The sequence below is a fragment of the Choloepus didactylus genome, chromosome 20, assembly GCF_015220235.1.
Source record: "Choloepus didactylus isolate mChoDid1 chromosome 20, mChoDid1.pri, whole genome shotgun sequence".
Classification (NCBI taxonomy): domain Eukaryota; kingdom Metazoa; phylum Chordata; class Mammalia; order Pilosa; family Megalonychidae; genus Choloepus; species Choloepus didactylus.
Window position 1 is genome coordinate 16,037,411 of NC_051326.1, and position 12,243 is coordinate 16,049,653.

A 12,243-nucleotide genomic window follows, 5' to 3' on the forward strand; every position below is an offset into this window, starting at 1 on the left:
TTCTGTTTGGAGTACGCTGTGCTTCTTGGATCTGTAATTTATGTCTTTCATAAGAGATGGGAAATTTTCATTGGTTATTTCCTCTATTATTGCTTCTTCCCCTTTTCCCTTCCCTTCTCCTTCTGGGATACCAATGATATATATGTATATTCTTATATTTCCATTCGTCCTTAAGTTTCTGGAGACGTTGCTCATATTTTTTCATTCTTTTCTCCATCTGCTCCTTTGCATGTAGGCTTTCAGGTGTTTTGTTCTCCAGTTCCTGAGTGTTTTCTTCTGCCTCTTAAGATCTGCTGTTGTATGTTTCCATTGTGTCTTTCATCTCTTGTGTTGTGCCTTTCATTTCCATAGATTCTGCTAGTTGTTTTTTTGAACTTTTGACTTCTGCCTTGTGTATGCCCAGTGTTTTCATAAACACTGCCTTTATGTCTTTTGCCATATCTTCTCTAAACTTTTTGAATTGATTTAGCATTAGTTGTTTAAATTCCTGTATCTCAGTTGAAGTGTAAATTTGTTCCTTTGACTGGGCCATAACTTTGTTTTTCTTAGTGTAGGTTGCCTAGGCATCTGACCTCCTAGGCATCTGACCTCCTAGGAAAACAATCATGTTTTTCCAGATCGAGAATAGGCTCAGGTCACAGGAGGAGGAAATACTCAGTATCCGATTTCCCTGATGTTTTTCTTAGAGGACTGACACACCCTGTGCTTTTCTGCCGGGCAGGTATGCCTGTCATGGGCTGGTGTAAGGGGGTGTGGCCCGCGGCTCTCCTCCCCCAGGCTCTGGGGTCTGTTTTGGAATGTAAGCAGGAAGAAGGGCTGGGCCCCTCCCTTTCCTCTTGGGAAGCTATGCCCCCTCCAGAGAGGTTATTTGCATATGAATAGATTCTTTGTTTCTCTGATCCTGCTGGTTAGAGTGCTGTGATTTTAAAATGGCTGAGGCTTTACTGCCAAGCACTGTGGGTTGAAAATGGCTAAGGCTTCTCCACTGAGTCGCCCAGGTTGACTCAGAGAGAAAGGGACAGGAAGCTCCCAGATTTACACGTTGGCCAAAGATAGCACCCGATCCTCTGGGCTCCCCATTCTGAGACATATATGTTCCCTGGCTCTCCCAAGGTCAGTCGTCATCAAAAGCCTCTGTCTGCTTGTTGGTGATTCACTGTCTGTATTAAGCAGTTAACATTAAAACCCCAGTTGGAGCTGGGCTGAGAGAGTGCTGCTGTCTAGCACTGTAAGGCTTCCGTGAGGGAGGGGCTCTCGGCTCTTGGTGCGGGTCCGCAGTTTTTACTTACAGATTTTATGCTGCGATCTCAGGCACTCCTCCCAATTCAGGTTGGTGTGTGATGAGTGGACAGTCACGTTTGTCTCCTTGCAGTTGTTCCAGGTTATTTGCTAGTTTTTTGGTCATTTATGAATTGTTCCAGGGGGACTAGCAGTCTTCCACTCCTCTCTATGCCACCATCTTCGTTGTCTCTCCACTACAGATTTTTGAGTGTTGATCTTGTAGCCTGCCACTTTGCTGTATTCATTGATTAGCTCTCATAGCTTTGCTGTAGATTTTTCTGGATTTTCTACACATAGAATCATGTCATTTGCAAACAGTGAAAGTTTTATTTCTTCCTCTCCAATTTGGGTGCCTTTTATTTCTTTTTTTTGCCTAATTGCTCTAGCTAGAACTTCCAGCACAAAGTTGAATAACAATGGTGACAGTGGGCATCCCTGTCTTGTTCCTGATCTTCGATCTTTTCTTTTTGGGGAGCTTTTTGATGACTGACTCGGTCTCTTTACTTGTGATTGGTTTGTTGAGTTTGTCTATTTCTTCTCGGGTCAATGTTGGTTGTTTATGCTTTTTTAGGAAGTTATCCATTTCCTGTAAGTTCTCCAGTTTATTAGCATATAGTTGCTCATAGTATCTTCTCATTATCTTCTTTATTACTGCAGGGTCAGTAGTTTTGTTTCCTTTCCCATTTCTGATTGCATTTATTTGCATCCACGCTCTCTCTTTTTTTGTTGTTAGCCTAGCTAGAGGTCCATCAATTTTGTTGATTTTCTCAAAGAACCAGCTTCTGATTTTGTTGGTTCTCTCTATTGTTTTTCTATTCTCAGTTTCATTTATTTCTGCTCTAATCTTTGTTATTTCTTTCCTTCTGTTTGCTTTGGGGTTAGTTTGCTGTTCTTTCTCTAGTTCCTCCAGGTGGACAGCTAATTCCTCAATTTTTGCTCTCTCTTCTCTTTTAATATAGGCATTTAGGGCAATAAATTTCCCTCTCAGCACTGCCTTTGCTGCATCCCATAAGTTTCAATATGTTGTGTTTTCATTGTCATTTGCCTCAAGGTATTTACTAATTCCTCTTGTAATTTCTTCCTTTACCCACTGGTTTTCTAAGAGTGTATTGTTTATATAACAACTGTAAATATATATTAATGGATGAATAGGGCCTCACCTATATGAAACAATCATTGACAGAATTGGGGAAAATAGTTCTATAATAATTAAGGGAAGCTTCAATAACTTAATATTAATAATGAATAAACATCTAGCAGAAGGTAAATAAGGAAATAGATTTGACCAACAGTATAGAACTAGACTTAACAGAAAAATATAGAACACCCCAAACAATAGCAGCAGGATACATGCTCTACTCAAGTGCACATGGATCATTCATCAGTATAGACTGTATTTTAGGTCACAAAATAGGTCTCAGTATGTTTTAAACGTTTGAAGCCATACAAAATATTTTCTCTGACCACAAAGGAATGAGGATGGAAATCAATAACAGAAGGAAATCTGGAAATTTCACATCATACCCTAAGGTACTAGGGAGAGGAATTCAACACAACTTTTTGGGGGACATATTTCAATCCATAGCAGCAAAGAGGCTCATTACTTGGAACCCTCCTGTACTCTTTAAGGGAATATAAAATTCTCTTGCTGCTGTGGAAAGCAATTTGGTGTTTCTCCAAAAGTTAAATGTAGAATTACCAGATGACTCTGCAATTAAACTTGTAAGAATAGGGGTGAACCCACTGTGAATAAAACCTTTTGATAGTTACTTCAGTTAAGGTGTGGCCCAACTCAATCAGGATGGGTCTTAGTGCTATTACTAGAGGCCTTATAGAGAAGGCCATGGAGAGACAAGCCATGGGGAGCAGCCAGAAGCTGGAAGTCAGTATTTTTAAATTTGTTGAGACTTGCTTTGTGACCCAGCATGTGGTCTATCCTAGAGAATGTTCCATGAGCACTTGAGAAAAACATGTATACTGCTATTGTGGGGTGTAGTGTTCTATAAATGTCTGTAAAGTCTAGTTCATTTATCATACAATTCAACACCTCCTTTTCCTTATTGATCCTCTGTCTAGATGTTCTCATTGATGAGAGCGGTGTATTGAAGTCTCCAACTATTATTGTGGAGTTATCTACTTCTTCTTTCAGTGTTCTCAATGTTTGCCTCATGAATTTTGGAGCACTCTGGCTTGGTGCATAAATATTTATGATATGTTTTATTGCTGAATTGACCCTTTTATTAATATATAGTGTCCTTCTTTGTCTCTTTTAATTGTTTCACTTTTGAAGTCTATTTTGTCTGATATTAATATAGCTACTCCTGCTTTTTCCTGGTTGCTGTTTATATGAAATATCTTTTTCTAACCTTTCACTTTCAGCCTATTATTGTCCTTCTGTCTAAAGTGAGTTTCTTGTAGACAGCATATAGATGGATCCTGTTTTTTAATCCATTCTGTCTGTCTGTGTCTTTTTAGTGGGGAGTTTAATCCATTAACATTTAGTGTTATTACTGTAAGGGCTGTACTTTCTTCTATTATTTTGTCTTCTGTATTTTATATGTCATGTCCTGTTTTTTCTTCTCTCTCTTTTTACCCCTCCTAATTATCTTCATTTCTACACTCTTTTCCAAACCTCTTTCTCCTGTCTTTTCCTATCAGCCTGTGGCACTCCCTTTAGTATTTCTTGTAGTGCTGGTCTCTTAGTCACAAACTTGCTCAGTGTTTGTTTGTCTGAAAGTATTTTAATCTCTCGCTCATTTTTTTAAAAATTCATTTTATTGAGATATATTCACATACCATGCAGTTATACAAAACAAAGCGTACATTCTATTGTTCACAGTACCATTACATAGTTGCGCATTCATCACCAAAATCAATCCCTGACACTTTCATTACCACACACACAAAAATAACAAGAATAATAATTAAAGTGAAAAAGAGCAATTAAAGTAAAAAAGAACACTGGGTGCCTTTGTTTTTTTTCCTTCCCCCATTTTTCTACTCATCTATCCATAAACTAGACAAAGGGGAGTGTAGTCCATATGGCTTTCCCAATCCCATTGTCACCCTTCATAAGCTACATTTTTATACAATCATTTTCAAGATTCATGGGTTCTGGGTTGTAATTTGATAGTTTCAGATATTTACTGCTAGCTATTCTAATTCACTAGAACATAAAAATGGTTGTCTGTATTGTGCGTAAGAGTGCCCACCAGAGTGACCTCTTGGCTCCTTTTGGAATCTCTCTGCCACTGTAGCTTATTTCATTTTCTTTCACATCCCCCTTTTGGTTAAGAAGGTGTTCTCCATCCCACAATGCCGGGTCTGCATTCTTCCCTGGGAGTCATAGTCCACGTTGCCAGGGAGATTCAGTCCCCTGGGTGTCAGATCCCAGGTAGTGGGGAGGGCAGTGATTTTACCTTTCAAGTTGGCTTAGGTAGAGAGAGAGGGCCACATCTAAGCAACAAAGAGGCATTTGGGAGGAGGCTCTTAGGCACAATTATAGGGAGGCCTAGCCTCTCCTTTGCAGCAACAGTCTTCCCAAGGGCAAGTCCTGAGGGCTCAACCCATCAAACCACCAGTCCCCTATGTCTGTGAGCACATTAGCAACCATCGAGGTGGTCTCCCTCATTTTTGAAGAACAGTTTTGCCGGATATATGGAATTCTTGGTTGGCAGTTTTTCTCTTTCAGTGTCTTAAATGTATCATACCACTGTCTTCTTGCCTCCATGGTTTCTGTGGAGAAATCTGTACATAGTCTTACCGAGCTTCCCTTGTATATGATGGATTGCTTTTCTCTTGCTGCTTTCAGAATTCTCTCTTTGTCTTTGACATTGGACAATCTGATCGGTAAGTGTCTTGGAGTAGGTCTATTGGGGTCTGTTCTGTTTGGGGTGTGCTGTACTTCTTGAGTCTCTAATTTTCTGTCAGATTTCACTCCGCGCATCTGTGAGTGTTGTGTGAAGCATGCCCAAACTCAAATTCCCCTGCAGTGTCTGGTCCACGCAGTTCCTGGCTTTCTATCAACTGCCCTGGAAGAGTAACTAAAACACACACCTCACCACTCTGCCATCTTGCCCCATCCCTAATTATGTATTTTAACGTACCATCTTAACCTGGAAATCATCAGGCTTAGATTAATAAGGACTATTTTGGTTGCACTAGCTTAGAGAGAAAGGTTATTGGCCTCCAAAACTGGAAAGGGTGGCCCATAGAATTGAAGGAAGATTTGCATGAATTAGGGCCTCAAGTTCTGGAACTGAAACTCAGTTTCACCAGGACACATATAAGCTGTGTGTGTATGTATGTGTGTGTGTATCTGTCTGTCTGTGAGTGAGACTGTCTCATGAATGCATGGTTTTATTTTGTAAATAATCCTTATCCCATGCAGAAAAGTGAGCTGCTTGCAGCCCTGGATTTATAACCTCTCACTTTAATAACCTCACTGGAAAAAGAACCTCTTTTTCCCTATGCTGTGATAAAAATATAATATCAGGGAAGAACTCTTACTAATCTGGCTTTGGTCACATGCCTACCCCTAAATCAGATGGGAATGGGTGAGAAGTTTCTGAGAAGAAAAGGGGCACTTTTACCAGAACAAGGGAATAGGAAGGTGTTGGTTAGACAAAAAAATAATAGCTACCACAGTCCACTATTGATGAGCTTTCCAGATTTTCACTGTTATAAGCAATGTTGCATAGATATTTATAGGATACCTCTTTAGAAGTAGAGCTCCTGGGTCAATGGATATATATGTTTTTAATCTTGGCAGATGTTGTAAGATTGACTTTCAAAAAGATTGTAACAATGTACATTCCTACCATCTGTTTGAGGGTCCATTTTCACATATCCTTACCAAAATAGGCATTATTAATCTTTTTACTTTTTTTCTAGTCTAATAGGTGAAAAGTTAAATCTTACTGTTTTCATTTGTATTTCTTTAATTATTAAAAAATTTAAATTTTTTAATTAATTTTTAAGATCCTTTTCATTAAATAAATTAGCCCTTTTTTTTTTTTTTTTTTTTTGTTTTTTTTTGTTGTTGTTTTGTTTTTAATTTTTATTGTGGTAACATATACACAACATAACGCTTGCCATTTTATTTTTTTTTTTAATCATCATTTTATTGAGATATATTCACATACCACGCAGTCATACAAAACAAATTGTACTTTCGATTGTTTACAGTACCATTACATAGTTGTACATTCATCACCTAAATCAATCCCTGACACCTTCATTAGCACACACACAAAAATAACAAGAATAATAATTAGAGTGAAAAAGAGCAATTGAAGTAAAAAAGAACACTGGGTACCTTTGTCTGTTTGTTTCCTTCCCCTACTTTTCTACACATCCATCCATAAACTAGACAAAGTGGAGTTTGGTCCTTATAATTAGCCCTTTGTTTTTATACGTAATTTGGCAGCTCCTTGATTCCTCTCTTTCAATAATTGATGATCATACTTTAATCTGCTTGCCTACCTGCCTCCTTTCTTTTCTTTTTCTTCTTCTTTTTTAAAAATTAGATCTTATTATCTTTATTTTATCCCCCTCTAGTATCTCGGAAAAGGAAAGCCAAGAACTGGGAAGATGAAGACTTTTATGATAGTGATGATGACACATTTCTTGATCGGACTGGCCTGGTTGAGAAGAAGCGTCTGAACCGAATGAAGAAGGCTGGGAAGATTGATGAGAAGCCAGAGACCTTTGAGTCATTGGCAAGTTTTATTGATAGAAGTAGTTGTGGTAGCTTAATCTTCTTATAAAGTCATGTATTATTTAAATCTCTTATGATAGTATACTTTTTGAAGAAATAGCTTTGAAATCTCAATTACAACTTGGTACGATCTGTAAATTTGATGGCAACATTCACCTAGATTTATCTAAGTAGTTGGAAAAATATTTTACTTGCTCCTAGAGATGTTCCTCTAGGTTGATACTGATCCGTTAATGAACACTCTTCGGATAGGATGCTACACTCAAAAAATAAAGGAAATTTTCCAAATTTGGACAATCTGAGATAAAATTCACTTTTAGGCTTCTGGCAGTCAAGAAGAGTCAAAGGCATTTTGAAGAGATAATGTGGTAATGGTCTTCAACAGTATATTCTTCATGAAATTATCATAAGGTAGCATGTGCTTAAACTATGTGAAGTACTATCTAGGGCTTAAAACATTCCCATTATCTATCCTTTTGATTCATCAATCAAAACAAATGCCTTCAACTCTCTTTTAAGTAAAATAAGTTCTGAATTTTGTACATTTATACTATTTAATTCTGAGTTCTTTAATTCAGAAATTAGTTCAATTAGAATTAACTATGAAAAGGTTAACTCTTCATGGAGTGGACTTAACTGGACTTCTTAATTAATTTTCTTAAAACTAGTAGTTGCAGTAGTGAAAATGAGAGGAGGAAAATAAGGAAGACTATCATGTTTTTTAAGAAGAAAAATATGTGCTAATCCTGTTGATTTGGGCATTACAGGTTGCAAAGTTAAATGATGCTGAAAAGGAACTCTCTGAAATTTCTGAGAGGTTGAAAGCCTCAAGCAAAGGTAAGAATGATTCACTGAACAGACATTTATTGAGCACCTACCATAAATAGGGCACTGTGCTAGGCTCTGGGGCTATATTGGTTAACAAGACAGACCATATAGAACATGAAGCCAAAGAATCTTTCTCTAAAGAGCATCAAATTACAGCACTTTAGAGCTAGAAAGAACATTATAAATCATTTGGTCCAACCTTTATTTAATAGATGAGGGGAATGAAGCCCAAAGAGGTGAAGCAACTTCCCAAGATCTCACAGCTATGATTTGTTTGGGCTTTGTAATGCTCTATATGTTCTGTGTTCTATGTCCAGCTCTGTTATAGTGACTTTTCTATGGAAACTTTAGGTATTTTTAAATATTTTGGAGTTTTATATTATGTGATTTTCCCCTCATAAAGTTAAAAAATATGTATGTGGAGCCATCTTTTTAAACAAGTATTATTCCTTTCTTGGATAGTTTTGTCGGAGTCACCATCTCAGGATTCTTTAGATGCATTCATGTCAGAAATGAAATCGGGGAGTGCATTAGATGGTGTGTCCCGGAAGAAACTTCATTTGAGAACTTTTGAACTAAGGAAAGAACAACAGAGACTTAAAGGGTTGATAAAAATTGTAAAGCCAGCGGAGATTCCAGAACTAAAAAAGTAAGTCTGTCTTAGTTATATTTGGTGTTTAAAATAAGCTCAAGTTAGCATAGATAATACTTTGAATTATATGTTACCTTCTAAGATAATCATTATTTAATAGAGATATATGAGAAATCTTTTAAAGCCCAGAAGGCAGTGGTTTCTTAGATTAACAAAAACCCATTTCATTGTGAGATATAGACTGCTAGAGGATTATTAGAAAAAACTGTATTGATTTCTGGTTCATTGGAAGGCTCTTGAGATTTTTTACTTAATTTTTAGTGCAGAATAAACTTTAAAAAGCAACATGCACAGAAGAGTAATAAAATAAAGACAAACATATATATAAATAATGGGAGGGGGATGGGGTATGGGATGTTTTGGTTGTTCTTTTTTATTTTTATTTTTTTCTTTATTTTGGAGGAATGACAATGTTCTAAAATTGATTGTGGGGATGAATGCACGACTATATGATGATACTGTGAGCCATTGATTATATATTTTAGATGGATTGTATGGTGTGTGAATATATCTAATAAAATTGCATTTTAAAAAAAAGCAACATACACAAAAGGCTAGTTTCCCTAATAATAAAGAGAACCTATGAATGTTAACTAGACAACCAAACACCAAAGAAAAAAATGGCCAAAGGATATCAACTGACAGGCCATAAAAAAAGAAATACAAATAGCTCTTAACTATATAAAAAGATGCTCATAATAAGAGAAACATGAATACTACAACATACCATTTTTTGTCAATGAAATTGATAAAGTTTCTTAACTGTGATAATATAGTGTGCTGGTGAAGCTGCTACTAATAAGTGCTTTCTTATATTGCTCACAGAAGGACAAATTAGTACAATCCCTGTAGGAGGCAAATTGACAGGATCTATCCAGATTACAAATGCACATGTCCTTTGATCTGGCAATTTCATTTCTAGGAATCTATTTCACAAGTATACTCACTAACTTAGGAAATGATGAGTATACAATGCAGCATTATTTATAATAGCAAAAGATTAGAAACCACTGACTTTTTTATTAAAGAGGATGTGGGTTAAATAAACAGAATGAGGCAACTATTTATGTAAGATATGGAAATATTTTCAAGATAGTTTAATTACGAAAGCATACCATGTATATAACAGGTACTATCTGTCTGTGTGAAAGTGGTAGGTGGGAGAAAGAATACCTATACATTACTTGTGTATGCTTAAGATATCCTGTTTAGTTCACGATCCCTAAAACAGAGCCTGAGACAGGGATTCTCCTGTAAGTGCTTTATTAAGGGAAGCAAGATGGGGCAGAGGAAGAGGCTGGATAAAGAACATGGATGGCCCCACAGAGCTTGTCCTGCCTTGAGGCCAGGGGACCAACCCCTTTTTTATTTATTTTTAACCACAACTCATATGCTAATGACTTCCAAATGACAGTCCCAGTCCAGACTCCTCTCCGGGGTTCACACTCCCAGAGCCAGCTGCTTGCTGGACATCTACACCTGGACCTCCCATGAGCGTCTCAGACCCAGCATGTCAGAAAATTCTCTGACCGTCTTACCTCTCCCAGCGGCTCTCATTCCTGATCTCCCTTTCTCCGAGGAAGGAACTGCTAACCCTTGTTTGTCCAAGTCAGAAAGCCAAGAACCATGCTAATGCTCCCCTTTGTTTAAAACTTAAGTCTAGTTGAGTGTACCTATCCCAAATTTCTCAAATCATTGAATGACTCCTTCCCATCACCATTGCATACCACTGCTCTCAGTTTCCCTTGCCTGGAATTTTGCAAATGTCCTCTACCTGGTTTTCCTGCCTCCAGCTTAAATCCTCTACAATACATCCTCTGCATGATGCCAGAGTCATCTTTCTAACACTTAGATAGGATATCTTACCCTATGTGCTTAAATCCTTGACTCCTTATTGCTTACTGGATTCAATTTTCCCTTTTTTGCATGGCATATAAACCTTTTCGTGACCTTGGTTCTTTCCTGTCTAGTCTCATCTCTCATCATGGTTCCTCTTTCACATGATACTTCAGACATCTGCTCATGGTTCTCTGAATGGTCTGTGCTCAGACAGACCTCAGTGCATCAATGGTTGGCTTTTCTTTTTTCTGAAAGAGCTTATCTCTTATCCCCCACCCCCAAACCCTCCCTATCTTGGAATTCTCGGATCAAGCATCTCATCTTCTGAGCAGTCTTCTGTTACCGTTCTGGAAGATTTTGGTGCTTCTCATCTTTCTTCATCTATCCTGGTACATCAAACTGAACTCTATTTTAGCATGGGTCACACTGCATTATAGTTATCTGCCCTTCTCTCCCACCAAAGTAAGGAACCACATTCTTTGACCTTTATTTTAAGGGCCTAGAGTTAAGTATAGTGAGGACTCATAAAGTTGTGTTGAATGAATGCATGAATAAATGAATAAAAGAAGGCAAAAAAAATGTGTAAATTGACTATTTAATACAGTCATTCATAGATCAGCCCACAAAAACGTCCATTTGACCCATGTGATGTTTTTTAGTTACCTTTCTGATAGGAGGTAGGTTAGCACTAGAGTTAGACTTCTTGGCTTTAATTCTCAGCTCTATCAAATACTTTTTGGCATTTTGGGGTAAGTTGTGTAACTTCTTTGATCCTTGCTTTCCTATCTGTATATTGGAGATAAGGATGTTGCAAAGATTAAATGAATAGCACTTAACAAAGTGCTGGCATATATGTATTATTTTTGTCATTGTCAGAATTTTTTATTTTTGTTATACCGAGCAACTATTTGTAGCACTGTTTTTGTGGAGAAAAGGTAAAAACTCAGGAGGCATAGTCCAGGGTAAATAAATTAGCAGTGCATTTGAGTTCCAACTTTGTAATCCTTGTAATTTGATAAATCAGCCCCTGTGGAGTGTTCTGAGCTGGAAGACACACTGGACCCCTCCAGAGCCTCGCCCACCGGTGGCAGGTGTATCTGCCTAGCTTCTCCTCTTCAGATGTAATGTGCGTGCTCCCTCTTCTCACTTGAGGATTGAACTTCCACCCTTTCTACCTGACTCAGCCCACCTTCCCTTCCCCCTAGCAACTCTTGATTATGATTCCACCTTCTGCTTTTCCGTCTCCTTTGGGCCAGTCTGTGAACATTCTCCAAACCTGCCCAGCCATTTAATGGAGCTGGAAAATACCTGTGTTGCTGTTGCCTTTGTCCTTCCATGCCGGAGCTTTCCCGAGGCCCGTGGGGAAGGGTGGTGAAGGATAATGACTTGGCGAAGGTTCTTTCAGGGCCAGACAGGCGGGATTGCCCTGGGGGCCTTAGCAAGGGAATGGCTTCTGTCTGTAGTGGGGAGAAAGGAGGTGAGGTCAGGCCCAAAAGCCCCTCTGAGGGGATAAGACTCAAGTCAAAGAAGGAAGTAGTGCCAGTGTGAGGTAGGGTAGCCGTTTTCTTGTGAGTTAGGAGTGCCCGTACTGTCTTTCCAGGAGGCTCCTCCAGACTGCAGGGCCATCTTGTGGTCGATGGTAAGAAAACCCTGGTCTCATGGCTGTTCTGAGTTTTCCTCCGTGTCCTCATGCTGTCTTCTCGTTGTCGCCTCTGCGTACTCTCTTCTTGTCAACTCAGCCACCATGGCTTTTGTTTTTGCTATGGTCCTTTTTTCTAATTTCTGTATCTCTTCTTTTTGTTCTTCCTCAGCTTTCCCTTAGAGGGCTTGGCTTTTATAACTACCTCCATCCAGTGAGGATGTTGACAGGCTCAGGATTACATGGTCTCTCACTTTGTGGTGGTTGTTACTCACCACAGAGTAT

The 12,243-nt window shown here is 38.4% G+C and overlaps 1 protein-coding gene across 1 annotated transcript in view; it reads left to right on the top strand.

Moving 5' to 3' along the window:
• LOC119516907 (solute carrier family 4 member 1 adaptor protein) overlaps positions 1-12,243 on the top strand; it is a 39,809-nt gene that overhangs the window by 9,392 nt on the left and 18,174 nt on the right. The window contains exons 6-8 of the mRNA XM_037813429.1: positions 6,841-7,001; positions 7,768-7,837; positions 8,291-8,477. Of these exons, the coding sequence (XP_037669357.1) occupies positions 6,841-7,001; positions 7,768-7,837; positions 8,291-8,477 (418 nt within the window). The remainder of the gene's footprint in view (positions 1-6,840; positions 7,002-7,767; positions 7,838-8,290; positions 8,478-12,243) is intronic.